The sequence below is a fragment of the Eschrichtius robustus genome, chromosome 3 (genome assembly GCF_028021215.1).
Source record: "Eschrichtius robustus isolate mEscRob2 chromosome 3, mEscRob2.pri, whole genome shotgun sequence".
Lineage (NCBI taxonomy): Eukaryota > Metazoa > Chordata > Mammalia > Artiodactyla > Eschrichtiidae > Eschrichtius > Eschrichtius robustus.
In genome coordinates this window covers 13,218,724-13,246,265 of record NC_090826.1, presented here as the reverse complement: position 1 = coordinate 13,246,265, position 27,542 = coordinate 13,218,724, and the positions used below count along the sequence as shown (strand labels likewise).

The 27,542-nt window shown below is 53.4% G+C and overlaps 1 protein-coding gene across 1 annotated transcript in view; it reads right to left on the bottom strand.

Moving 5' to 3' along the window:
• The window catches only part of LOC137760854 (protein-arginine deiminase type-1-like), a 35,801-nt gene extending 11,537 nt beyond the window's left edge, over nucleotides 1-24,264 (bottom strand). The window contains exons 1-9 of the mRNA XM_068537738.1: nucleotides 24,173-24,264; nucleotides 7,597-7,777; nucleotides 6,434-6,506; nucleotides 5,726-5,787; nucleotides 4,034-4,151; nucleotides 3,822-3,947; nucleotides 1,674-1,846; nucleotides 1,422-1,525; nucleotides 248-371 (exon numbers count right to left, since the gene is read on the bottom strand). Coding sequence (XP_068393839.1) covers nucleotides 248-371; nucleotides 1,422-1,525; nucleotides 1,674-1,846; nucleotides 3,822-3,947; nucleotides 4,034-4,151; nucleotides 5,726-5,787; nucleotides 6,434-6,506; nucleotides 7,597-7,777; nucleotides 24,173-24,264 — 1,053 coding nt within the window. The remainder of the gene's footprint in view (nucleotides 1-247; nucleotides 372-1,421; nucleotides 1,526-1,673; nucleotides 1,847-3,821; nucleotides 3,948-4,033; nucleotides 4,152-5,725; nucleotides 5,788-6,433; nucleotides 6,507-7,596; nucleotides 7,778-24,172) is intronic.
• Between the last annotated feature and the right edge of the window lie 3,278 nt (nucleotides 24,265-27,542).

The window sequence follows — 27,542 nt, the reverse complement described above, 5'->3', positions numbered from 1 at the left end:
CTGGGACCAGAGCACTTGGAGGGAAGCAGGAGAGACTGGGGCGATGCAGGCAGTGGCGGGGTGGGGGGGTGTTCCCCTAGACTGCATGTCCCCCACCCTAAGTCCTGGCACCCAGGCCGGCCTGGCTTCTCTAGGGAAACGGAGGCCGGTAGGAGCCTGCGCAAGCCAGCTTTCCCAAAGCCAGTGTAGAGGACGGGGTTCAGGCCTCCCGGGCTGCCCTCCTCTCCCGGATTGCTCCCGCACCCACCTGGATCCAGCGGTCATTCCGATTCTCAATCCAAGGGCAGACGATCAGCTTGCAGTTGGCTTTCGACGCCAGGTCAGACATGTCTTTCAGAAACTTCTCATTTGAGCCATGGGAGTCCACGACACTGCGAAACACAGGGAGAGGGGAGCGAAATAATGACCGCTGACTGTGGCCTTGGCCTCAGGGCCAGGAGGCAGGGGATGGATGGGGTGACCTTGATGCGGTCTGTGGTAGGCCCCGTGTGGCCCCTGGGCACAGGGGTTCAAACCCAGTCTCTGCACTAGAGAGACTCATAGGCTAATGACGGAGACAAATAATGTCCTCAGATCACATCAGGTGGCTGGTGCAAGGGGAGGGACAAGCCCGGGGCTGTGGAGCCCAAAGGCAGGGCACCAAAGTCCTGGAGAAGGTGACTGGGGACTGAATCTCACTGGTTTAGGTGGTAGTGAGAGGGCAGGTAGCCCCATCTCCTCCTGTTTCTCACAACTGGCCTAAACAAAGGAGTCAGGGTGGGGTTAGTGAGCAAACAGAAAGAAAGAGTTCCCTTCTGAACACCTGGGCCCAGCTCAGCAGAGCAAACCTGTTTGGCCACACCCTTCCTGGCCTTTTGACTTATGTTCCAAGTCATCTATGGCCCTTTCCAGTGGTCCAACCTCTGATGCAGAGGCCTGGAGTAGCCTTGCCAATCCAGGCTCACCTGCCCATCAAGGGGCCTGACAAGGATTCTGAGAGATGGCAGAAGGACCAGGGACCCGGGTTGGGGCAGGGCTCACAGAGGATTTTGGAGTCTGGGTCCCAAGTTCTCTGCAGGCCCAGGAGTACACCCACATCTGAGCAAGGCTGGGTCTCCTGCAGCTGCCAGCAGTCTGAACGGGGCCTGGCCCCACTGCCTGGAATAAATCCTAGATGTTCTGGGGCTGCTACATGCAGGACAGGGTAGGGCAGGTGTGCTGGACTTGAGCCATTGACCTCAGCCAGGGCCTTAGCTGCTCAGAGCAGGTAGGGCTGACAGGCCCAAGCCAGCCTGCTGCTATCCTATTCCCAGCTTGTGTCCATGGGTGCCTGCAATGAATCCGTCCAGTATGAGTGCAGGGCCAAGCCTGGTACGGCATTCTGTTCCTATCTCTATGAGTCCAGAGACGGTGGGAGAGCTGCAGGAGGGGCGAGGCCTCACCTGCACACATACAGCTCCAGGGGGCTTTGGGTGTTGGGGGTCATGATCCAGGGGGCCATGCGGAAGGTCACGGTGTCTGTGAAGTGGGGCACCTCAGGCAGGGTCTGGGGGGAAAATGAGGACTCAGTGGGCCCTGCAGGGAGCCCCATCAGGCTTCAAGACCCCGCAGCCCCCAGTCTCCCAGCCCTGGAGCCTCCAAACTGGTCCCTGAAGCCCCTCATCCCCTATCACAGCCCCCAGCGCCATACATACCTTGGTGTCCACCAAGCTGACGCTGAGAGAGACCAGCCCCAAGAAATGAGCGTCGGGAAAGGTGAGCCCCTCCACGTAGAAGCTGATCTTCCGCTCCCCCGGATGCCGCTCCACTTCGTAGGACAGATGCCAGGGCCCCAGCACCTGCTTGTAGTCTGAGAGAGAATTCCCACCTAGGGGGAACCAGAGTCAGCACTGGGGGCCCAGTGCTGGGACAGGGGTGTGGGGCTGCGAGGATGCGAGGACAGGAAACCCGAGGCCAGGAATGTAGAGGCAGAACCACCTTTGTGTTAGATCTACTTGGACTCCTCTCCAGCTCTGCCATGTGCAAGCTGTGTGACCTCAGCTCAATGACTCAACCTCTCTGAGCCTCAGGTCCTCATCTGTAAAATGGGCTAATATTATGTTTCTCATGCGGTCAGTGTAAGCTTTAAACTGGATAAGGAAGTAAAAGCAGCTGGCACAAAAGGTGAAAACAACCTAAATGTCCATCAACGGATGAATGGATAAACAAAATGTAGTATGTCCATATGCTGGCATGTTATTCATCCATAAAAAGGAATGAAGTATTGATACATGCTACAGCACAGATGAACCTTGACATTATACTAAGTGAAAGAAGCCCGACACAAAAGGCCTCATATCATATCATTCCATTTGTACGAGATGCACAGAATAGGTACATCCCTAGGGACAGAAAGCGGATTAGCTGTTGCCTAGGGCTGGGGGTTGGGGGTTGGGGAGTGACTGCTAATAAGTACAGGCCTTTATTTGGGGGTGATGAAAATGTCTTAGAGCTAGAAATTTTGTGGTAGTTACCCAACATTGAGAATGTACTCAATGTCACTGAATTGTTCACTTTAAAATGGTTATGTGGGGACTCCCCTGGTGGTGCAGAGGTTAAGAATCCGCCTGCCAATGCAGGGGACACAGGTTTGGGCCCTGGTCTGGGAAGATCCCACATGCCGTGGAGCAACTAAGCCTGTGCACCACAGCTACTGAGCCCGTGCTCTAGAGCCTGTGTGCCACAAGTACTGAGCCCACGTGCCACAAATACTGAAGCCCACGTGCCTAGAGCCCGTGCTCTGCAACAAGAGAAGCCACCGCAATGAGAAGCCTGCTCACCACAACGAAGAGTAGCCCCCGCTCGCCGCAACTAGAGAAAGCCCGCGCCCCTCAACAAAGACCCAATGCAGCCAAAAATAAATAAATTTATTAAAAAATAAAGTAAATAAAATAAAATGGTTAATTTTATGTTATGTGAATTTCATCTCAATTTTTTAAAAAAATCGCCTGGCACCTAGTAGTTCTGGCCCGTCGCCTTTTCCCCTCCCCTGAGGGTTGTCTGGGAAGCGCCACCCTGGCACGCTCTTACAGCATGAAATGTTCTCAGCTCACTTACGGAGACTTTGCTTATGTTCTGGTATCACAGAAAGTGTTTCCAAGCCGGACTCCTGGGTAACATTCCACCATTGGAACATTCTGGTCCCTGCCAGGCTCATTTAGCTGGGACAAGTTCTGAGTCAGTTTGAACAGAGGAGGATGAAGCGGAAGAAGGAAGGGGCAGGAGAGGTCTCTTGTGATTTATGAAAATGTGAGGGCACCTCAGGGTTAAGGGTTAGTGTTTTTGCTGGGGTTTTTTTTGGTTTTTTTTTTAATCCACAGACTTTGATTAATAAACTGTCAGAACAACTGGATTCTGAAGGCAGGCCTGGGCCTCAGCTTTGCTAGTCCCTGCCTCCACCCTACCCAGCCTGGACAGTGCTTGTTTTACATCGAGAACCCATTCCATGCTAACCGACCAGAGGAAGGATGGGCTCGGGAGAAGGGGCAAGGGTAGTGGAAAGAAGAGGGGCTTTGGTGCCCAAGAGACTGGCTTTGAATGCTTGCTCCATCCCCAACTGGTTGTGTGACCTTAGGGCAGTGAATTCACATGTCTGAGCCTCAGTTTTCCCCTCTATAAAATGGGTCTAGTTTGGGAACCTCTTTCTTGGGCGATATGTCGTGTCCTGATGGAGTGGCTGTTTGTAAGTGGTAGTGAGAGTTACAAAATGATGATGGAAGGAGGGAGCGAGGTGGATAAGAGAAGAATGGTTTGGGAAGCAGAAGATGGAGCAGGGAGGGAAGAGACCCCTCCAGGCCACTCACCCCTAGCGCAGAAGACCCCCACTCTCCTGGAATCAGAAAGCGGCACGTTCAAGACCAGCTTGTGGCTGTCAAAGAGCTCATCAGGGCCATCGCAGCTCAGCACCATTGGGGCCATGTCCTGCAGGTCTGGAGAGAGTGGTGCCCATGACACAATCCTGCTCCATCCCACACCATCACCCTGGACGACCCCATACGCCCCTTCTCGTGCTCACCATCCAGTGATGTCAGCTGAGTGTTGGCGAGGTCGATCCCCCTGGACCTGAGACCATCCCGGTCACAGTTGACCAGCAGGACAGCCCCATAGCCCTCAGGGCCCCAGCGCCAGGTTTTCTGTGGCAAAGCAAGAGGCCTTAGGGTCAGTGGGACCCAGGGGTCTCTGGGAAGGGGTTCTGGACATGGCTAGAGCTGTCTGCTTTGTTAACTTGGAGACTTCTGTATTCTGGGTTTGCTTAAAGATTTATAGAGGGATCATAGATTTGGGGAATGGAGTTCCAGGTCCCTACACCCAGAGCCACTCCACGCTTGTGCAGTGAACAACTTGAACAACAGCTCCTCCCAGCCATCACACTGGAAGAGGAAGGGTGATGGCGCCAAACCCAGAAATGGCCTTTGCCAGTCTGCTGAGCTTTGGTTCTGCCAGCAGACTAAGACTGCCTCGCCCTGACCTTGATGGGGCTGGAGAATTCCTGGGAGACTCTCCCCATCCCAGTCCTCTCCTGGGGCCTGTCCCACAGTTTTCTCTGACTTTCACTTGAGATCCTGCAGGCCCTGCAAGATAGTCTGAGCTGAGAGGTGGGGAAGATGGCTGGAACCCTGCCTCTGTGATCAAAGCTCTTCCTGATGTGCTTCTTTTTTTCTCTTTTAATTTATTTGCTTATTTATTTTGGCTGTGCTGGGTCTTAGTTGCGGCACACAGGATCTTTGTTGCGGCATGTGGGATCTGTAGTTGCAGCATACATACTTCTTATTTGTGGCATGCGGACTCTTAGTTGCGGCATGCATGTGGGATCTAGTTCCCCGACCAGGTTTGGAACCCCAGGCCCGCTGCATTGGGAGTGCAAGTCTTACCCACTGGACCACCAGGGAAGTCCCCTTCCTGACGTGCTTCTACTTTATCCCCACTAGACTCTGCAAGGCAGGGCTTTTTTTCCCCATTTCACAGAAGAGGGAAAAGAGGATCTGGGGTGTGAACCCCAAGTCACATAGATGGGATTCAAACTTGGATCTGGGGGACCTTACAGGACCACTGCTAACTTATATGGCACTCTTGTTCACCCCTCTGGGTAGATGCTTCTCTGTACACGGCCCAAGACATGATTTATATCATAGGCCCCACCCACCACCTTGCCCAAGCAACCTTGTGCAGTGAACAACCTGCACAGCCATCCGTGGCAGCCTTACTCCATCTTGTCCACAAAGTCTTATATATGATTCAGGCTTCCTCTCTGGGGTCTTTCCCTGAAAATCATATTTTCTACCCTCCCAGGATGGCTTTCAGATACATCCAGTGGGGTAATGCCTTGAGCCCACCTCATCTTCGTCCTCACTCTTCAGGATCTGTCAGTCACTTGACAAGTCACCTACCACGCTTGGGGGTCCAAATACAGCCCAGGAAATAGAAAAGGCCTCAAGAAAAAGAACCAATCCCAGTTCTAAGGTGGCACAAGAGAGACCCAGAGAGGGTAAGCTGTTTTCCAGGAGTCACACAGCATGTTGATCACACAGTGTAAGTTAAGGCCCATTCATGCTGATTTGGGAGTCCTCAGATGGCTTCCCTATACTGCTGGATACCACAGACCCTAGGAATCCATCACCCTTCTGGAGGAAGAGCCCACTCCACCCCAGGACCACCCCCAGGTTTGCCTGTCAACTCTGCCATCTTGGGGTAACCAGGAGAGTCCCACCTTGTCGCCTTGGCTCCTCTTCACCTTGCCCGTGCGGCCCGTGTCGACGTCGAGAGAGATGTCTGCAAAGAGATGTAGAGGGACTACCAGGGCTCCCCGGTCCCACCCTCGCACCATAATGTCCAGGTTGGGGCAATCTTCGGCCCCTCCACAAGCTCTTGAGAACCAGGAAGCCCTGTTCTGGGGCCACACCCAACACCTGAGAGGCTCTTGTGGCAGCCCCCTGTGGTTCTGGGCATTGGAGGGACCCAAGCCTTTGGCTCTTGTATTTTTGACTCTTCTATGTGGGCTGAATTGCTAGCTCTTGGGGGCCCTGACTCTGGAGGTCGGGATCAGGCCTGAGGTTCTAGGTGCTGGTTCTGCGGTTCACAGGGCCAGCTGCCGGGGTCTGGCCGAAGGTAGCATGTGGCTCTCCATGGTTTAGTCATGTCTTGAAGTTCCAGTGAGTGTGATAGGCAGACTCTGGATGAAGGAGGCCTATTGTGGGTCTAGCTGGTGACCCATGGGCAGTGCAGTTTCCAGATTCTTATGGCCCTAAGTATGGCTGCGACTCCACCCCTGAGGCTCTAGAGTGGATGAACCGCCTCTGAAGAAGCCAAGCTCCTCGATGGGGGAGGAAGATGTCCATGGGCCTTGCACTTGGGGGCTCCCCTAAGACCCTCAAGCAGCCAGCATAGAGGGGTGGAGAGCCAGGGAGGTGGGACTTACCGGCGCCAGTGAGGTAGAGCACACTGTGGCCCAAGGCACTGTCCTTCTGCTGCCCAAAGTAGGAGACGTTCACCTGTGGGGACATGGTCAACCCTAAGCCAGCACGACCGCCCCTTCAGCGATGGCTGTGACAGGGGGAGTGAGGGGACACTCCGGCGGCCCTGCTTAGAGGCAGGGGAGGCATGGGGGGCCCAGCTACTCCCTGCTGCTGAAGGCCCAAGGCCCACGGGCTCCCGGCTTGGATCCAGAGCCCCCTTCTCCAGCTGGAGAGGCTGTGGATGCCTCCTCAGCTCCCAGGGCTGAGCTGAGGGGCAAGGAGGGCCAGATGGGGTGCGGGAGGATCCCAGAGGGAGCAGCTGGACCCTCAGGAATCCATGGGGATGTCAGAGAGAAAGAATGAGGGAAGGGACAGCTGTCACTAGGGACAGGCAAGTTATTCAACCTCTCTAAGCCTCTGTTTCTTCATCTGTAAAATGGTAACAATGACCACCCCCCACCCCCACCCCATAGTAGCAGCCCAAGCTCACAGAGCTTTCCCCATGCCCTAGAACCCATGGCCAGGGCTCGACCCGGGCCATCTCAGTGGGCCCCCAGGATGACCCCAGTAGATGGGGCTCAGAGGTAGGATTTGAGCTCCAGGGCCCCTACTCTCAACAGCTGCGCAGTCCCCACCTTTTTGGTGTCGTTGGAGAAAAGGCTGAATCAATGAATCAGGGGTCACTGTGTGTGTGGTGGGTGAGTGAGAAGGGTACCATCTGTGAAAGAGAAGGCTTCCTGCTTCCTTAGGTGGGAGACACACACCCTGGTATGTACCTGTGTCCACGTGTGTGCATGTGTGTATGGGTGCTGTCGAGGACTCCTGTCTGCACAGGAGTTGGGGGCTTGTTTGGGGTCTGCGTGGAGCTGTGTTAAAGGGGGCGTTTGTGAATTTGAGGGGACGAGCAGGAAGGCTGTGCTTTTACGGGAGCATTCGTGTATGTGTGCGTGTGACGTTGGGGCACTGGGGTGGGTTTGCATGTTTGGGTGTCTGTTGAGTTGCATTAGGATGTGTCGCGTGGACGTGGGTGGCAAAGCCTTGTGGGGTTTGGTTGAGTGGGGGTGATGTGTGAACGGGGTATGCTTTGTGGGGGACTCTTACCTTCTGTGGGGAAGTAGCCTCTTACCTTGAGATCGTTTAAAGCCTTACTGGCTGCGTCCACAGATATGATCACATCCACGCCAGCATCCAGGGGCCAGTGGGCCTTGTCTATGGGCTCTGTCACCTGTGCTGTGTTGTAGGCCGTGAAGACCTCCACCCCGGAGCTCCCAGAGACCCTGAAGGTCTCAGCATCCTTGGGCACATCACTGATAGAAAGGAGAGAGGAGAGCATCCGGGGGCTCAGGAGAGAGACCAGCGGGGTAGTGGGCTGGGGCTACCCGGCTATGCAACAGCACCCCCTAACAGCTGGAGTGGGGAACGGTGGGGGGGGGGAGGGGGCCACTGGCCAGGAGACCAACCTGGTTGGGCCCCAGGGCTCCATTCCAGCTCTCCACTGATTCCCATGTGACCCACCCTGGACACGTCGTCCCCGGGTCTCAGTCTCCCCATCTGCAACATGAAGGGCTTGGAGCAGAGCAGTGGCTGTTGAGCTCTGTTTTAGTGGCAGAGCCCTTTCAGTGGACCTCGCGTGGAACCCCAGACAGAAGAAGGACAAAAGGGGGCCGGGGGGTGGTGCCGAGCCACTGTGTTTAACCCTTCCACTCCCACCGCAGCCCCTGAGGCTCCAGAGAGCAGAGACTGAAAACCTCTGGACATCCTCAATACCCCCCCTCCCCCAAAGCTTCCTGCTTTTATGCTTCCAAATTCTCTAACCCAACAAGAAATCCATTCGAGACCACCTCTCACCTCCTCCACTGCCACCCCTGCACCCACCTAGAGTGCTGGGCAGCTTCCTAAGCCCACCTGTGCCCGCTCCAGTCTGTCCCCCACTCAGAGCGGATCACGTTGTTCTTATGCTCGAAAGCAACGGTTCGCATCACACACAGCAAAGTCCTCACAATGGCATACAAAGCCCCTCCTGATATGCCCTCTGCCACCTCCCGGGAACCTCCTCTACCCCACTAGGCTCAGTCCTCACTCACTCTGCTCAAGCCACACTGACTTTCCTGATGTTCCATGAAGCTGCCAGTCTGTCCTGCCTCAGGGCCTTTGCACTGGCCGTTTCCTCTGCATAAAATGCTCTTCCCCCAGATATCCACAAGGCTCACTCCTTTACCTTCTTCAGGGCTCTGCTTAAATGTCACCTTCTCAGTGAGCACCCCCCGCCCATCACTCTATTTAATGCTACACCTTGTCCCACCTTCTCCCACACTCTCCTTATCCTTGCCACTCTACTCTGATTCTTTTTTGTTTGTTTGCTTGTTTGTTTTTAACATCTTTACTGGAGTATAATTGCTTTACAATGTTGTGTTAGTTTCTGCTGTGTAACAAAGTGAATCAGCTATATGTATACATATATCCCCATTTCCCCTCCCTCTTGCGTCTCCCTCCCACCCTCCCTATCCCACCCCTCTAGGTGGTCACAAAGCACTGTCTGCTCTGGTTCTTAATCATACTGTTAGGTATTGTCCGTCTCTCCTGCTAGAAGGTCAGGTCCACCAGGGCAGGGAGTTTTGTCTGTTTTGCTCATTGCTATCTCCCAGCACCTATAACAGTGTCTGGCGTGTGGTCAGTCTCATAAACACTTGTTAAATGAATGAATGGATTCAGTTGCCCCTAGTCTGCAGGGGGATTCAGGCCCATCTGCACCCAGTGGTACAGAACTTGACTGAGGCCATACCCTGCAAAGTTCTCCCCGTCTACCTGATATACCACATCCACCCAATACTCCAGAGCTCTGGGCTCCAGAAACGGGGCTCAGGAAGCCCTCAGTCTGCCAGGCCCCAGCCGGGGGCACCCATCTTCTGGGCCTCCACGCTACTTCTCAAGCCACCAGCTGCTTCCAGCCACAGCAGGTAGGGGCCAGCCTTCCTGGGCCGTAGACTCAGAGGGGTTGCTCTGCAAACTCGGGCTACAGGGCACCAGGAGCTAAGCCAGCAGGGCCTCTGGGGGCGCTTGTCCTTCTTCATCCCCTGAATAAACCTGAGCTGTGTGCCTCCCTGTCCCAGCCCTGTGATGGGCCCCAGAGTTCCATGAGGCCCTTGGCCATGTGGAACACACACAGTGGAGGGGAAGTTGGACGAGGGAACTACATGTCAGGGCTCCCCACTGCCGTCCCCCAGGACAGAGCCGTCAGCCTCAAGGCCACCACCCAAGGTCAAGTCAACTTGCAAACATCCACCCGACTGCAAAGATGCCAGGGCCACAAGGGTCCTTTGATACATCCTCCTGCCTCCATTGTTTCCTGTATCCCTGAGAAACCACCCAAGTATTAAAGCCCCTGGAGAAACCAGACACCCCTCCCAGATCCCCACCGTGGTCACTCAGTCCCCACAAAAAACTGCCCCCATTGACAATGGTGGTGATGGTCGTAGTTACAACAGTTCCAAGTCCCACGCGGGACCTGGCTCTCTGAGGCACATCATGGCCCCATAAGGCCATTATTATTCTCGTTTTAAAGATGAGTCTGGGGTGGAGAGGGGCCCCTGAGCCCTGCAGGCTGCTGGCAAGACCCACAGGCCCTCACCCCATTCCTGGCCTCACCGTCCTCAAGAGGCACTTTCAGGCATCTTCCCACCTTACATGCCCTTTGCCTTTGTTTAGTCAGTTGCCATAGGAACCCAAGTCTCCCAGACTTAGAACCCCCATTTTCCATCTCCAGACTCAAAGCTGTCTTTTGAACATCTCTTTAGGGTGTCTAACAGGCTTTTTACATTTAACGTGTCCAAAACGAAACTCTTAGTTCCCCACTTCTGCCCCGTCCAAACCTGCCCGGGTCAGGCCACATCATCGGATTCATCCTGGCCTTCTCTCCTTCCCTCGAGCTCACATCCAGTCACCAGTGAACCCTATCAGCTCTCCCTTCACAACATCACCTGCTGACATTCACATCTCTTCCACGCCTAACGCCCTGGTCCAGGCACCAGTTTTTTCCATGTGGATTTTCACAATAGGCTGGTCCCCCTGCTTCTTCTCCTGCTGCCCACGATCTGGCCTCAACACAGCAGCAGAGGGATCCTCTTAACACAAAAGTCATTCAGCATCCCTTCTGTTCACAGCCTTTCCCCGGGGGCTCTGCAGTCTGCGCCGAGTTGGCTGCGCCCTTCTCACTCCTGCAAACCCAGCTCTTGCTCTCCCTCCAGTTGCCAAGCTCCCTCCTGCCTTCGACCCTTTGCACTTGGGTTCTCTTCGTTCACAATGTTCAGCTACCAAGCATCCGCTGGGGGCTCCGTGCCTTATTTCCTTCTCAGAGGTCTTCCCTGACTGCCCTATTTAAGGCTGTGTGACATGGGTGACACCATGAACCCCACATTCCCTAACCCCATGACCCAGCTTCATTTCAACCCATGGCACTTGTCACCTGACATGTCATGTTTATTTGACATGTTTTTCTCTTGTCCATCTCTCCTGTTTCTCCCTCTAGAATGTAGGGAACTTTCCCATTTTACTTTCACTAAAACTACTGTCATCTCAGCACCCAGCGTGGTGCCTGGTGTGGGCAAGGGGCACAAGAAACCCCTGTTTTATGGATGAGGGCAAGGCAATCCAGGAACGTGGAACTGTACCCGAGCAAGAACCTATGGACCTTCCCAGGACAGACCCCCCCCCCCTCCACCATGTCTTCTGCCTGCCTCTTGTTTGTAATTTTAGCCTCCTAGGCCTTCCCCAAGTTCCAAAGAATAAATTTAATCAGAAAAATGAGAAAATGCAGAAACAATGGAAAACAGCCAAGCAAGACAAAATAATAATAGTTCAGCCATTAAACAAAGTCAAGGATCTTTAGTTCCTCCTCAAGGGCTATAGATAATATTGTGAGCCACATCCTTTGAGCTGTTTTGCAGATACTGAAGCCCCCACCAGGTGGAAGAAGTTAACTGTATGCTGCCCACAAGCACATAGACGCCAGACCGGTTGGAACCAGAAGGTTGATGATGTTGACTCCCAATTACCTCACCACCAACCAATCAGAAGAATGTCCACGAGCTGATCACACACCCCGAAACCCTCTCCCTCACCCTGTCTTTAAAAACCTTTCAATGAAGTTAGAACACTCCCTCTCATACACAAAAATAAACTCAAAATGGCTTAAAGACTTAGACATAAGACATGACACCATAAAGCTCCTGGAAGAGATCATAGGCTAAACATTCTCTGACATAAATCGTACCAATGTTTTCTTAGGTCAGTCTCCCAAGGCAATAGAAATAAAAACAAAAATAAACAAATGGAACCTAATCAAACTTACAAGTTTTTGCACCGCAAAGGAAACCATAAACAAAACGAAAATACAACCTAATATTTGCAAACGATGTGACCAACAAGGGCTTAATTTCCAAAATATACAAACAGTTCATACAACTCAACAACAAAAAAACAAACAACCCAATCGAAAAATGGGCAGAAGACCTAAATAGACCTAAATAGTTTCTCCAGATAAGAAATACAGATGGCCAATAGGCACATGAAAAGATGCTCAACATTGCTAATTATTAGAGAAAGGCAAATCAAAACTACAATGAGGTACCACCTCACACCAATCAGAATGGCCATCATTAAAAAGTCTGCAAATAACAAATGCTGGAGAGGGTGTGGAGAAAAGAGAACCCTCCTAACACTGTTGGTGGGAACGTAAGTTGGTGCAGCCACTGTGGAAAACAGTAGGAAGTTTCCTCAGAAAACTAAAAATAAAATTATCATATGATACATCAATCCCACTCTTGGGCATATATCTAGACAAAACTATAATTCAAAAAGATACATGCACCCCTATGTTCATAGCAGCACTATTCACAATAGCCAAGACATGGAAGCAACCTAAATGTCCATTGAGAGATGAATGGATAAAGATGTGGTACATATATACAATGGAATACTACTCAGCCATAAAAAAGAATGAAATAATGCCATTTGCAGCAACATGGATGCAACTAGAGATTATCATACTAAGTGAAGTAAGTCAGAAAAAGACAAATACCATGTGATATCACTTATATATAGAATCTAAAATATGACACAAATGAACCTATCTATGAAACAGAAACAGACTCACAGACATAGAGAGCAGACTGGTGGTTGCCAAGGGAGAGGGGGGTGGAAGAGGGATGGAGTGGGAGGTTGGAGGTTAGCAAATGTAACTGTTATATAGAGAATGGATAAACAGCAAGGTCCTACTGTATAGCACAGGGAACTATATTCAATATCCTATGATAAACCATAGTGGAAAAGAATATAAAAAGAATGTATATATATGTATGTATAACTGAATCACTTTGCTGTACAGCAGAAATTAACACAACATTGTAAATCGACTATACTTCAATTTAAAAAATATTGGAAAGAAAAAACATACCCCACAACCCTCTCCCTCACCCTGTCTTTAAAAACCTTTCCCTCAAAGCCATTAGGGAGTTTCGGTCTTTCAAGGACTAGCTGCCTGGACTCCTTGCTTGGTGCCTGCAATAAACGCTGCCCTTTCCTTCACCATAACCTGGTGTCAGTAGACTGGTTTTTCTGTGCACAGGCAAGCGGACCCAAGTTTGGTTCGGTAACAAAATGGCTTTCCCCAGACTGCTCAGCTGGCAGGTTGGTTGAGCTGGAATTTGGATCCAATCTGCTTGGCCCCAGAGCCCTTGCCCACACACCCCAAGAGCAAGTAAGCATGAGCCCAGGGCACCCAGCTGATGGCAGAAGGGTTTCCAGCTCCTGGGAGACCCCTACCCCCACCCCACTCAGAGACTGTCATCGCTGACACAGCCCTTTCAAGGGGAGCAGGATTCCATGGAGCCAATCCCCAGCTTTGGGCAAAAGATGACATTTCCAAGTCACAGCCCTGGCCATACAACCTCTTATTTGGAGTGTTGGTAGAAAATAATAATAATAATAATAATAATAGAAGATGAAGGAGGAGGAGGAGGAGGAGGAGGAGAAGGGCTACTAGGACCTTTGGAGCCCAGCCTGGTCTCCTGCAGTCTAGATCGACCTCCAGCCTTGCTCTGCAGCTCACACCTATTTCACCCCTCTCTGGGGTGCTGGGATCCTGGTCTCAGCTTCTTTCTCCCCAGCAGGTGCCAGGTGAGTCCCTACAAGGAGACCTTGGGGAAAGGAGGCTTCCTGCAGGAGGCACCTGATGGGCAAGGCTGAGGCCCAGGGCAGGTCTCACCTGCCCTCTGGGAGGGGTCTGTTCGGGTCCTAGGCCCCCTGCCTTCCAGGCCCCGTCAGCCCATCCAGGTCACTTCCCTTGTGCTGTCTCTCAGGGTGGAAAAGGCGAGGGGAGCTGAGGATATCCCAGCAGTAGCTTTGCAGGCTGCAAGGGAGGGGCTGCTGCTTTCCGCTGGCGTCAGAGCTTGGCAGGTTGTGCCAGGCAGGCACCTGGCCGTCTTGGTTCTCATTCCCTCAGCATCCTACCCCCTCCCCTGCCCCCGGCCCTGGGGACAGGGTCCACACTGCCTTTCCTCACCTCTCAGACTCCCTGATCTGTGGGTGGGGCTGTGGATTAAGGGCTGCTCTTGGGGGCTGTAACAGGCAAGTGTGGGAGTTGGGGTGAGCCCCGGGCTGCCCCAAAGTGGGATTTGTCTCACTGGTTTCCCCAAGCTGCTCTGTGGGTTCCTCCCAATCCACGCACCGTAACCACCCCCAAACCCCACCACAACCCTCACACACCCACCCCACTCCCTCCTGACCCCGGCAGCTGCTTCCCTTTGATCGCGTCTCATGATGCAGCCCCCAGACCCAACCAAACCCCGGTATGCAGCCCTGGTTCATCCCCAAACTCAGAGTCAAGTGAGGGAATGGATTTTAAAACACTCCTTTACTTTTTTTTTTAATAAATTTATTTTATTTTATTTATTTTATTTTTGGCTGCATTGGGTCTTCATTACTGCGAGCGGGCTTTCTCTAGTTGTGGCGAGCGGGGGCTACTCTTTGTGCGGTGCACGGGCTTCTCACTGTGGTGGCTTCTCTTGTTGCGGAGCACGGGCTCTAGGCGCGCGGACTCAGTAGTTGTGGCTCACGGGCTCAGTAGTTGTGGCTCATGGGCTGGAGAGCACAGGCTCAGTAGTTGTGGCGCACGGGCTTAGTTGCTCCACGGCATGTGGGATCTTCCTGGACCAGGGCTCGAACCCGTGTCCCCTGCATTGGCAGGCGGATTCTTAACCACTGCGCCACCAGGGAAGTCCCAAACACCCCTTTATTAAATGAAGGGGACGAAGTCATTGCCATACTAGAGGCTCCCTGTCGCCCAGGCAGTAGGTGTCATCATTGTTATTATCTTTATCGTCATTTCCAGTGTTATGCTGATGAGCCTGTGAGCTGGTGCCAGCACCCTGCCTTCTTTCTGCCCCCTCTCTGCGGAGGTGGGACGAGGATGGGGATGGGGAGGGGGCAGTCTTCTGCATTCTTGGAGACCCACTTCAAATGCCACCCCTTCCGTGGAGTGGAGTAAGGGCTGTGTGTGGAGTATGGCCTGAGACCTGGTCACTCAGCTGCTCTGAGCCTTGATTTTCCTCCTCTGGAAAATGGATATAATCCAAAGAGCTACTTCCTAGGGCTGTTGGGTGGTTTCCATGAGATGGTGCATTTAAAGTGCTTGGCGGGCTTCCCTGGTGTCGCAGTGGTTGAGAATCTGCCTGCCAGTGCAGGGGACACGGGTTCGAGCCCTGGTCTGGGAAGATCCCACATGCTGCAGAGCAGCTGGGCCCGTGAGCCACAATTACTGAGCCTGCGCGTCTGGAGTCTGTGCTCCGCAACAAGAGAGGCCGCGATAGTGAGAGGCCCGCGCACCGCGATGAAGAGTGGCCCCCTCTTGCCGCAACTAGAGAAAGCCCTCTCACAGAAACGAAGACCCAACACAGCCAAAAATAAATAAATTAATTAAAAAAAAAAAAGTGCTTGGTACACAGTAGGTGCTCAATAAGTGTTAGGTGCCATCATCGCTGTTACTACCACTCTTCCCAGAACCCCCAATAGCCCAAACCCAGTCAGGCCAGGACCCCATGTCCTTTCCTCTGTGTCCCCAAAGCACTGGTCCAGACCTTCCTTGCGGCCCCTTCACAGCCTGTGTCACCCAGCGTCCCGACTCACCCTGTCGCATCCCCAGCCCCGGGCCCAGAGCAGGGCCTGTTTCACCAGGTTAATAAAGAGGCTGCAAGGAGAGTGGAGTCAATTCTTAGAGAATCTCACAAAAGGAAGCACAGAGGACGGGACGGGGAATTTCCAATCAACAGGAAATTCCCAGCCTTGCCCACTTGCCTTGGCAAGACATGTGCCCACCCACCTGGTAAGGCATAAGGACAGCATGTTTCACAGGTCATATTGGGTAGGGTAGTATTGGGGTGGCATTTTCAAGCACCTACTATGTGCAAGGCACATGCTCAGCTTTTTTTTTTTTTTTTTTTTTTATTTATTTATGACTGTGTTGAGTCTTCGTTTCTGTGCGAGGGCTTTCTTTAGTTGCGGCAAGTGGGGACCACTCTTCATCGCGGTGCGCGGGCCTCTCACCATCGTGGCCTCTCTTGTTGCGGAGCACAGGCTCCAGACGCGCAGGCTCAGTAATTGTGGCTCACGGGCCCAGTTGCTCCGTGGCATGTGGGATCTTCCCAGACCAGGGCTCGAACCCGTGTCCCCTGCATTGGCAGGCAGATTCTCAACCACTGCGCCACCAGGGAAGCCCTCAGCTTTTGATGCCTCATCTACACTTCACAACAACCCTCGCAGGAACACGTTGCTGTCCTCATTTAGCAGATGAAGAAATCTCAGAGAGGTTAAGTAACCTTCTTGGAGTCACACAGCTGGTAAAGGATGGAAGGAGCAGCAGGTTTGTCTTCTATGTTATGCTGTCCCGCTGACTTGAAAATGAGTGTGTGTGCCCTGAGCGTGTCCCCGGCGGGGACAGGAGGAAGGAAGTAGTCAGGGAAGATGTAGGAAGGAAAAAGGAAAATGTTGAAACTTTGCAACACAAGCTCCTCAATGTGATCCCTTGGGAGCTGGCAGGATGTGGGGCACTGAGGCAGGAAAGCCCTCTTCCCCCTCCACGCACCTGAACTTTGCAGGGGTGAAGTCAGTGCAGACCAGGAAGATGGCACCCATGACCTTCTGGCCCCTTTCTGCCCTAAGACAATGAGACTGTGGAGTATCTTCATAGGCCTTGGGTCAGAGAGGGGTCTCAGAGGTCATCCTGGCCAACTCCTTGCCCATCGCAGAACTCTGTGCTTGAACAGGTCCTGTGACAGGCAGCTCACTACCTTACAGCCCTCTGTGCTTTGACAGCTCAGGAAATTAGAAAGCTTTTCCTTTTACTTGGCTGCAACCTGCATCCAGAAGCTTCCTCCCACTGGGGCTCCACAGGCCACACCTTACCTCAACTACTCGGAAGTTGATCACCTGGTCTCTAGGGAGAAGAGAAACACAGCAGTCATGGAGTCCCTCCTATGCCGTCCATCTTACCTGCTACTTGGATACCACCAGCCCCTAGGGACGATCTCAGGGGTCAGGGGACCCCTCTGTCCAGCCTAGGGTCTGGGCAGGGAGGGCAGAATGGTGCTGACCCCGCCTCCAGCTAGGGGAGTAGGTATGGGGGTGGCGGCAGAGGACCAGGTTGCCCTGGAGGCTTGTCCAGGGCATTGTGCTTGGGGAGAGGCGAGGGCAGAAGGGAGAATAATGCAGAACTGGATGGAAAGGCTGAGGAGCAAGCTGACGGGCAGCCCTTGAGCAGACCAGGCCAGCCAAGCCTGTGACTCCCCCTTCACACTTGATCAGCCACCTGTCTGCCCAGAGCCCCAGAGGTGCCACTCTCCAGGTGTCCTGGACTTGACGTTCCCTGGACTGAAGCCACAAGAAATGCCCTGGGACCAGCCAGCAGGACCTGGCAAGTCCTCTCAGGTATGACCAGCTCTGTAGTCGCTTCTGCCAGGAGCCGAGAACTGCTGTGGCCAACAGTCCCACGGAGCTGGCCAGACCCCCACAGGCTCCAGCCCTAAAGAACGGCAGCTCCGGGGAGCACAAGGAGTCCTGCTAGTGCTGTCGGCCGCTCTGCCTCAACATGCATTTCCTGAGCACCTACTGTGCCACCCTGGGCACCAGGACAGAAGAGATGAGTCACCCCTGGCCCTGCCCTCATGGGATCCACCCAGGGCAGGGACATCACGGTCCCCAAAGTGCTTTTACTCCGTTCTGATTCCATCCCCACGGTCCCTGCTTGCTGAGCAGAACAGTTATTATTCTTCTCCCCACTTTACAGATGATGTGAAATTCAGAGGGAGGCCACATGCGGGGCGACAGCGGAGAGCTGAGATGTGACCCCACTCAGGGTCTGACTCCAAAGCTCATCCTCTGCCCTGCCTCCACCCACCCCTCGCACCGACCCAGCAACGTAGAAAATTCCGCGATAATGGGCTCTCTTGGGGTTGAGCTCATAGAATTTGGGATCAGGCAAACCTGGGTTCAAATCCCAGCTCTGCCATTTGTTGGCTGTGTGACTTTGGGCAACTCTCTTGACATCTCTGTGTCTCAGTTTCCTTGTCTGCAAAATAGGGATCGTAGTAGTCACTACCTCATAGGCTTGTTGTGAGATTTAATTGAGATAGTACAGCAAGCACTGTGAGCTGAAGAAGGTGCTGTCACCATTGTCATTACTGTCACAAGGGGCATGGGGAGCAGGCAGACCCTGGGGAATAGGATTCGTCCATCTCCCTTCACTCTCAGACCTGCCCCCAAACCCGGTTAGCTATGCAATTGTTAGCGTCCACATTCTGAAGGTTTTTTAGCTCCCAGACTAAGATGGGAGCCCCTCGGGGGCGGGGGTGGATCGTATCATCTCCGAGTGCCTCAGCCCAGCACAGAGCTGAACAAGGAGCAGGTGACCAGTAACATTTGTTAAGTGACCACAGCGGGGCAAAGGTCACAGAAGGTTCAGGCCCCTGTGTGGCTTCCTCCTTGGTCCTCCCTGGTTGCTGGCTGTGGCCGACAGAGGTCGGGGAGGCGATGGCTGACATCACATCACAGGCAGGGATTTTCCCCTAAGTGTAGAATCACACTGGGTGTAGCTATGTCCTCTCCCTCTTTCCTTCCTTCCCAGAGATAAGAATCACGGGTGCGTTATGCCTTGTCATTGCTCAGCTAAGGCCACACCCAGAGAGCCTGCAAGGAGGGCCCAGGCTGGCCAGGCCTTCTTTCAGTGGACCCCTGCCTGCCCAAGGAAGGGGGCTAGAGATGGGGGGTGGCAGCTTTCCACCCCGGGCCTTCCCAGCAGAGGCAAACAGGAGCTGGGGGCCAGAACACCCTTAAGAGAAGAGCCCTGAATGGAAAGCCAGAATCATGAGTCACTTCTCCCCTCTCAGCCTGTTTCCCCATCTGCAAGATGGGAAATTGTATGGCTGTGCTCCGTGGATTATGCAATTCTCATCTGTAAACCGGGGGCCAAATTCACAGGTACAATCAATGGGTGATATTATCCTCATCTAGCATGGGAGGAAACAGGCTCAGAGAGGCTAAGTAACTGGCCCAAAGTCACACAGCCTGCAAGGACCAGCCTGACCCTAGCTGGTGGTTATGACTGGTTGCCAGCCACCTTGTTCTCTGCAGCCATTGAACTGACTCTCGGAGGCCCCGTCCCAATGGAGCTTCCTTCTCTGGGGCCCATGCTGCACAGAGCCCAGCCTTCCTTCTCGTCCAGGTCCGGAAGCCCCAGCCCACCCTTTCACTACATTTGGCAGCCTGGCTCAGACCACACCCTCTGCAGGATCCTCCTGAGGAACTTCTGGCCTTCCCTTTGCCCACCCTCCCAGCACGGCAATGGAGACCCAGGTGGGGGTAGGCGAGGTCATAAATGTGGTAGGGAAGGTGTGCTGGAGAAACGCTTGGCAGGGCTTCAGGTGGCCTTGGTCTTAAATGCAGGGTGACTGGGTTCTCTGTTCTGGGGCCCAGGGTGCATTTGGAGACCCAACTCAGGTCTGTACCTGCTGCAAGGCCAGGCTCCTGAAAAGTTCCGGCAGGTCCCAGCTCCCTCGGCACCCGCCCCTGGGTGGCAGCATTCGGAATCGCCCCGCTGCTCCCAGCCCACAGCTGAGGTCCCTCTCCTGGGCTCCCCAGGTGGCTGATGTCCTTGGCTGGGTGTGGATTTACCAGTTCCTTCCAGCCTCACCCCCACCTCCCACACGTCTTTGAGCATCAGGACCACTTGGCAGAGCTGAACAGCTGCTTAGAAGCCACAGCAAAGGGAATGGAAGCTTCTCTGGACATAGCAAAGGAGGGGACAACACATCACAGGGAAAGCATTTTGGGGGTCAAGGAGGCATCTACATCATGGGTGAGCGATCACCCCTCCATTCCCTGCATCTTGAGTCTTCTCTCGGGGTCCACTGCCTGGCCCCGGGCCCGCCACCAAGAGAGGAAGGTGGGGATTGGGAGGAGGAGAGAGAAGTGGAGTTGGAAGTGATGGGAGCAGGAGGGGGAAGAGGAGACAGTCAAGGATGAGGAGAGATTCCAAGACCAAAATGATGGGAAGGGGAAGGGGGGACAGGGAAGGGGCTATAGGGCCAGAAGAGGGGAGGGAAGAGTGACTGAATGGATTCCCAGGTCTCAAAATGGGAGTTAGCAACGAGGACCAGGGAGGCAGGGACATCTGTAGACTTAGGGGGCGACTGACCTCTGGTACCCTCTCTGATGCTAGTACTTTACGTTTCAATAACTCACACTGCCCCATTTCACATCCAGATCCTGTAACTCCCTGGCCTCCCCTGGCTCCGTGGACCTTACAGGGGACCCCGGCCTCATAATCTCCAAGAACCCTCGAATCTAAACGTTAACATCACTTCCAATAAAGGAATGCGATGTAGCAACAGGATGGAGCAAGTAGGAGAGGAGATTCTCACCCGGCTTTAAATCCAGGTCCCAGCCCGGCTCTCGGAGCCTGTCAGTCATCACGAATTAGTGTTGGCATCAATCCTGTAATTATCCTGCGAGGAGCACGATTATGTTTCATTGTACTTCTTCGCAAGTTAAAAGCATTAATTTACTCAATGTAAACATCAGGAATATATAGATCAGGACTTCCCTGGTGGTGCGGTGGTTGAGAATCCGCCTGCCAATGCAGGGGACACAGGTTCGAGCCCTGGTCCGGGAAGATCCCACGTGCCGTGGAGCAACTAAGCCCGTGCACCACAACTACTGAGCCTGTGCTCTAGAGCCTGTGAGCCACAACTGTTGAGCCCGTGTGCCGCAACTAGTGAAGCCCACGAGCCTAGAGCCCCTGCTCCGCAACAAGAGAAGCCACTGCAGTGAGAAGCCCGCGCACTGCAATGAAGAGTAGCCCCTGCTCACCTCAGCTAGAGAAAGCCCGTGCGCAGCAACGAAGACCCAACGCAGTCAAAAATAAATAAATAAAATAAATCTATTTTTTAAAAAAAGAATATATAGACCACAAGTTTTACAACTCTGTTTTGGCATTTTGGGTTTTTGAAATACAGGGAACCCCAGAAAACAGAAGCCGTCTGGGTCTTTTCTCTGGCTCATCTGAGAGGCCCTACGGAGACCCCCTTCCCTGTGCTCCTGGAATTCCAGTCATCTTGGATCTAAGAGTCTATTTGGCTTTGAGGCTTGTGTAGGGCTGGGGGAGGCTTAGAAAAAAATCCAGGAGATCGTCCCCGGCCCCACGCAGCCAGCCTTCTCCTCCATCCCTAAGGATAAATGTTCATGTGATCTCCAGCCTGGGGCTCTGATCTGGCCTCTGGGCAGCCAGGGAGCGCCAGGCTGGACCACTAATGGATTCTCCATGCCACACCCCCTCTTTTTTGGCATAAGTCCTCTGGGGACCACCTCCAAGAAAAGGGCAGAGACAGCCAGGGCCGTCTGGCCAAACCCAGGGGGTCGCGGTGGAGAGCTAGCCCGCTGGGGTGAGGGTGTAGGATCTGCAGCGCATGCTGAGTCAGGGGATTTCTAAGGTTCCTTGGGCTGGGACACCCTGGGGCACACAATTATCCCCAAATAACCAGTCTAGAGAGCACATGGGGGAATTAATCACATCCCATGACGTCACTGCCACAGGCCCATCTCCACTGGCTCTGGAAGGCTGGGACTCTGGGCAGCTCAGGTGACCAGCATACCTCCTCTTCTGGGGGGCTTCCGCCTTCTACCAGCAAGGCCAAACAGAGGCCCCTTGCTCGGCCTCAGCTGGAGCCAGGCACCTGGCACTGGGGGTGGGAAAGCCCCAAGTTCATCATCAAGTACAACCCCTTCCTCCTAGCCAGACAAGGCCCTGGAGTGAGCTCCAGGCTCCTCTTAAACCTTCCCAGGTTGTCAACCCACGGCCCCCTTCCTCCACCTGTCCTGACAATTCTACATCGCCTTTCTCCACCTATCAGAGACCTCAGTGGCTGGAAGTTCTTCTTTAGGTCTACTTTTAAACCAACTTGCTGCAGAATAAACTTCCGTTTTCTAGTTTAGAGATTCTCTGTGGCTATGACGCTAGTCACTACCAACCTCCAGGGTGAAGTTTCTTGAAGGGCTCTTGGGTACAGGTCCCTCACGGTGCTCACTCAGGACCCCAGGGCAGCCCCTCTCCCAGAGTCAACCAGAGCACAGACAACCGGGCGGCTTCCCCTCGGCTGGGCCACGGCCCACACTTGAGGATGCTAAAGCGCTTGGCGATCCCAAAGGAGCTTACAGATGGCATCGCCCCGTGTTCCCACCACACACCCGCCGATCTATCCTCTGCTCCTCCCACCCTCTGAGACATGATGGGAAGAACAAATAGTGGAGGAAAGGGAACCCACAGAGCTGTCAGAGCTGTAAGCACTTCCCGCTCTCACAGAGCAAGGGGCCCTACACATGCATGCTCACCTTCACCCTCCCCCTAACCCATGAACATCAGTGCTATTGCTTCCCCATTTGTCAGATGAGGTAACAGGCTTAGAGAAATGCAGCAGCTTGCCCAGGGTCCCACAGCCACCAGTGGAGCTAGGATGAGAAGCTGAGTCTGTCCAAGTCCAGAGTGTGGGTGCTTTACCGCCACGCTGAACTGAATAGGGGGCTCAGTTCATCCTGCCAGGGCCCAGAGAGGGCCAGTGGCTTGGCCCACGCCAGACAGCAAGTCAGCGGCAGAGCCAGAACCAGAACCTAAGTCTCCTGGATCCCAGTCAAATGCTTCTGTCCTCAGTCAGCAGCACAACCTATCATGTCGGGCCTGAGGTTCTGAAATTACCTTCCAGAAATAGCCATCCCCTGGGATGAGAACAGGGGTCTGGAATCGGGAAGATAGGGGTTCACTAGAGACCTCTTCCCTACTCTTGATGTTAAAGCAGAGTTACCAGATAAAGTACAGGATGCCTAGCTAAATTTGAATTTCAGCTAAACAGCATTTAAAAAAAAAAAAAAGTACGTTCCATGCCATATACTAAAAGAAAAGCATTTTTTAAAATCTGAAATGTAAATTTAACTGGGTGCCCTGTATTTTCATTTGCCAAGTCTGGCAACCGTATGATAAAAGGGCAGCAGAAAATGGGATCTCTATTGGCCACCCAGATGCAAGAGAACCAGCCCCACGCCAGGGCCCCCAGCATGACTTAGAGCCGAGGTCTGGCCTCCCAGGGCTCCTGGCTCTCCCTCCCCAGCCCCAGGCCACTGCCCCAGAGAGGGAGGCAGGGAGGTCTTCTGGGGCAGAGGCTCCCCTGAGGCCAGGTGAAGCTGGGCCCAGCGCAGATCCCACCTTATAACAGACCTCAGCCCCCACCTACTCTGGGAGGGAGACTCCCCCCTTGACTGCCCCCTCCCCATCTGCAGGGGCTCTGGTCCCATCCGATCCAGTAGGGATGGAGCTCATAGAGAGTGTGTCGAGTTGGAAAGACCCCCAGAGACCCCCAAGACCAACTTCCTCAATGGCCAGGTGGGGAAACTCACACTGGGCCAGGTCCCTGGACCTCCATCTGGGTAAAGCCAGGCCAGGGAGGATTGGGACCAACAGGGGAAGCTGATGCTTCCACCGTCCCTCAGGTGCCATCATTGCCATAATCGCCATTATCCTCCTGGCAAACACAAGCCCCGGGTTTGTTCCAAGTTCTTTTCCTTTATTAACAAACACATTGAAACGTAAGCCCCAGGCTTATTCCACTTCTTTTCTTTTATTAACACATTGAATCATTCCCTAACCACTCCTTCTTGATCCCAGTTGCCCTGGCTGGCCTTCTAGGATCAAGCTGCACTACATACACTGCTCCTCTCCACCTCAGAGAGATGGGTCACTGGCAAGAAATTGAGGGCAAAATCAGGGGAGGCCAGTCCTGTCCCCCGTCTTGAGCAACAATTCATTCTGATGCTCCACACAAGTGCCACTGGGATGTCAGAACGCAGAATCCAGACCCTAAAGTCTGGCCCCAGGGCTCAGAGCTGCAACCCTCATCCAGTGGCTTGAGGCCAAAGACTTGACCATGGTGCCAGGAGCCAGAGCCCCAAGATGGACCTGATAACCTAGCCCCTCTGCTCTGCTGTCAACACAAACTCTCGGCAGCATCCTCCAATATGCCCCATTCGTCCACCAGGTGCCCACCCCATTGCCGCGGGTCCTCCAGCCCGGCCCAGCCCTCTGCAGCCAGGTGGGTGCTTTCGGCTCTCACCTGTGAACATCCACGTACGTTTCGATTCCCACCACACACACAGCGTAGGTGGGCTTCTTCAGGGACAGCTGCACAGCTCTCTGTGGGGCCATCCTTTCCCCCGGACTCCAAGCCTCCGTGCGCCCTGGCTTCCTAGCTCCTCTCCCAGGCACCTCGTCGCCAGGAAGGAGCGTGAGTTCTGAAGATTCTGTGCTTTCCTCCTCCCTTTTAAGTTCACACTATAACCCGATTAGCCTGCCTGAGCCCGTTCCCCACCTCCTGGCTCCATGCCCATCCCTCCTCGCTTGGGCCTGTCAATCCAAGAGGCTGAGGGTGGAGGCACCCAAGGCCTCTCTGGGGGATGGGGAAGGGGGGACCCCTGGTGGAGCAGGGCTCAGCTGTCAACAGAAGACAAGCTCCCCAGCAGCCCCCGTCCCCCTTTCTCTAGCTTCACCTCTGTCCTCAGACTCTCAGTGCCTGAATCCACACGGTAATGATGTCAGCATTTTCTGAGGGCTCTGTGCTGGCTAAGTGGCTTGCAGATCTTATGTCATACATTAAGGGATCAGTTAGCACATAAAAGCATGGTGCAATCAGACTGCTCCGGCTCTGCCACTTACAACCTATGATCTTGGCAAGTTCTTCGACCTCTCCGTGGCTCCGTTTCTCCATGGAGAAGAAGATGGCAGTTGTAGCCGTAGTACCTACTCCATTGGGTTGATGTGGGGATTACATGAGCTATGTGTAGGAGGGTTACCACAGTGCCTGGCACCTAGTATTCACTAGAAGAAAGCCTGGCAACTATTACTAGTCTCCTCATTTTACAGGAAGAGTCTGTATGAGGGGACACAGTCCCCACCTCCAGAAATGCCCAGCCTGATTAGGGAGATGGGAAACACAAAAATGGCATTGACTTTTACTTGGTTACTTTGGATTTCGAAGATCTTCCTGGAATGATCTTTCTTACCGCCAACATACCTGATTGCAAATGTTCTTGATCTGCAAAGTTCATTACACCCAAAAGCACTGAGGCAGAGTCTAGGTTTGCCTAGACATGGATGCCTAGACATGGATACGGAACCCAGCAAAACAGCACTTCAAGGACGCGCGATGATTTTGTTTCCATCACTCTCACCCCTCCCCATTAACCAGGACCTGAGCCATTTTGTTTATCTGTAACGTAATGTGGAGTGTATAACACAGGTTCCTGAAGAGCATGTGGGGATATTCCCATTAGAGAAGGATGGATGGATGGGTGGATGGATGGATGGGTGGGTGGACAGATCGGAAAGAGGGAGGAAGGCAGGTTGGTGCATAAAGAGCTGTCTGCAAAGATGATGATGATTACGGTGATGCCAGTGGTGATGATGATGATGGTGATGAAGATGACAGATGATGGTGAGATGCTAGCAAACGCGTCCATAGCCCTTACTGTGTGCCAAACACTGTTCTAAGTCCCTTCCATGGATTCACTTATCTAATCCTCACGACAGTACTAGTTGGCAGGTACTGATTAAGCCTGGAATCCCAAGTTCAAACGGACTACAGCCTGGGTGTGCAGGATGTGTCTTTTAGGGGTTGTGGGCAGGGCAGGGGCCTGGGCAGGTCATGGTGTCTTAAAAAGAAATGTACTCAGAGCTGGAGGAAAGAAGGAGGCAATAGCAGAGAGTGGGCAGAGAGGCTGAGAGGAACACAAATATCCCCATTTCACAAGAAGAAACCGAGGCACCAACAAGTTAAAGACCCTCTCAAGATCCGTAGCTGGAAAGTGGTCAAGCCAGGACTTGAGCCCAGGCCATCTGACCCTAGAGGGGCTTGTACTGTGGAGGCTTCTACCTGGGAGGCTTCTACATGGGAGGAAGAAGAGCGTGTCCTTTTTACCTTCCTCCTCATGCTTCTGTGTAGTGTTTGCTCAGTTTTTATGAGCAAATCTTTTTACCTTTGAAAAAAATAAAGTCTCTCTTGGAAGAAAAATAAGAAGAGTTTCCAGCTCTCGGTCTCCCTGCCCACCCTCTGCAACTTGCTCCCTTCCTCTAGTTTCTTCTGGTTCTGAGAACACTTAAGACACCACGACCTGCCCAGACCCTTGCCCTGCCCACAACCCACAAAAGGCACTTCCTGCACACCCAGGCTGTGGTCTATTTGAACCTGGGATTCCAGGCATGATTGGTCAGGTTTGGGAGGAGGAGGGGTGGGGGAGCCAGATGACATCATGGCCTCTCTTCCTTCTGGCAGGTACAACACAGCTGGGTTTGCCTCCAAACACAGCGCTGTGCAGGGCCAGAGGCCTGGGGGTTGCTGGGTGACTGTGAGACTCCAGCACAACTCCAGGACATCCCTGGAACCACCCAGGGAAACTGTAGCAGGGAGGGGATCTGGGGCTGGTGCTACCATGCCTAACGCCTCATTTTCCCCATTCTTCAACAATTTTTTTGAGCACCTACCATGTGCCGGGCATTATTGTGGCACTAGGGATACAACAGTGAAACCAAGTCCCTGCCCTCATGGGGCATACAGAGCAGCAAGAGGGACAGGGAATAAACTGGGAGGCTAGAGACTGGGATGTCAGGAGGTGATGAGGACAAACAGAACAGGGTATGGGACAGAGAGGATAGGGGCGCTGCTTCGATCAGGGAAGGTCTCTGAAGAAATGATAATGGGACAGAGATCTGAAAATGAGACCTTCGTGATCTCAAGGGCTCTTCCAACCTCTAGGTCATCTAGGATTCCATTCTCCCTTTCCAAAAAGCAGGGCTGTCGAGCGAGCTCAGAGTTTCCAAATGCCTTCCGGGGTCAGGCAGATAACATGTGTGAAGCTACCAAGTGCAAGACAATAGGGACAAGTGGCAACTGCGGCAAAGGGAATAGAGCCTGCTTTGACCAATGTATTGAAATTCAATGTTTCTTAAAAAGCAGAACACTATGGTTCAAGCAAAACTAACTCATTTGTAAGTCAGACCTGACCCTTGGGCCTTTAGTTAGAGACCCCAGCAGCACTGACTGTTTATGAATTGCTGGGTAAGGAGGGTATAACTCTGGTTGGGGAAGTCATATGATGCCCATGGGGATAAGCTACCTGGGCCCAGGTGAGCCTTGGCACCATCGGGGCATGGAACCTGCGTGTCTCGGGCCTTGTGACCAGTCAGAGTGGGCTCTGAGCTGTTCCCATGATAGCTGACACCAGCTGTGGGCTCTTCCACTCTGGGGGAGCCCCCCCACCAACACACACACACAGAGTCTGTGCCTGAGCTTTCCTAGGACAACAGTGGAGGGAGTGAGGGAGGGAGGACCTGCAGAGCTTAGCTCCTAGACACCCTGCCCGGTGGCCTTTCTCCATGCCCCACACCCCTGAGCACCACGGGGACAGTTCCCTCTGCTTTCCAGAATCCTC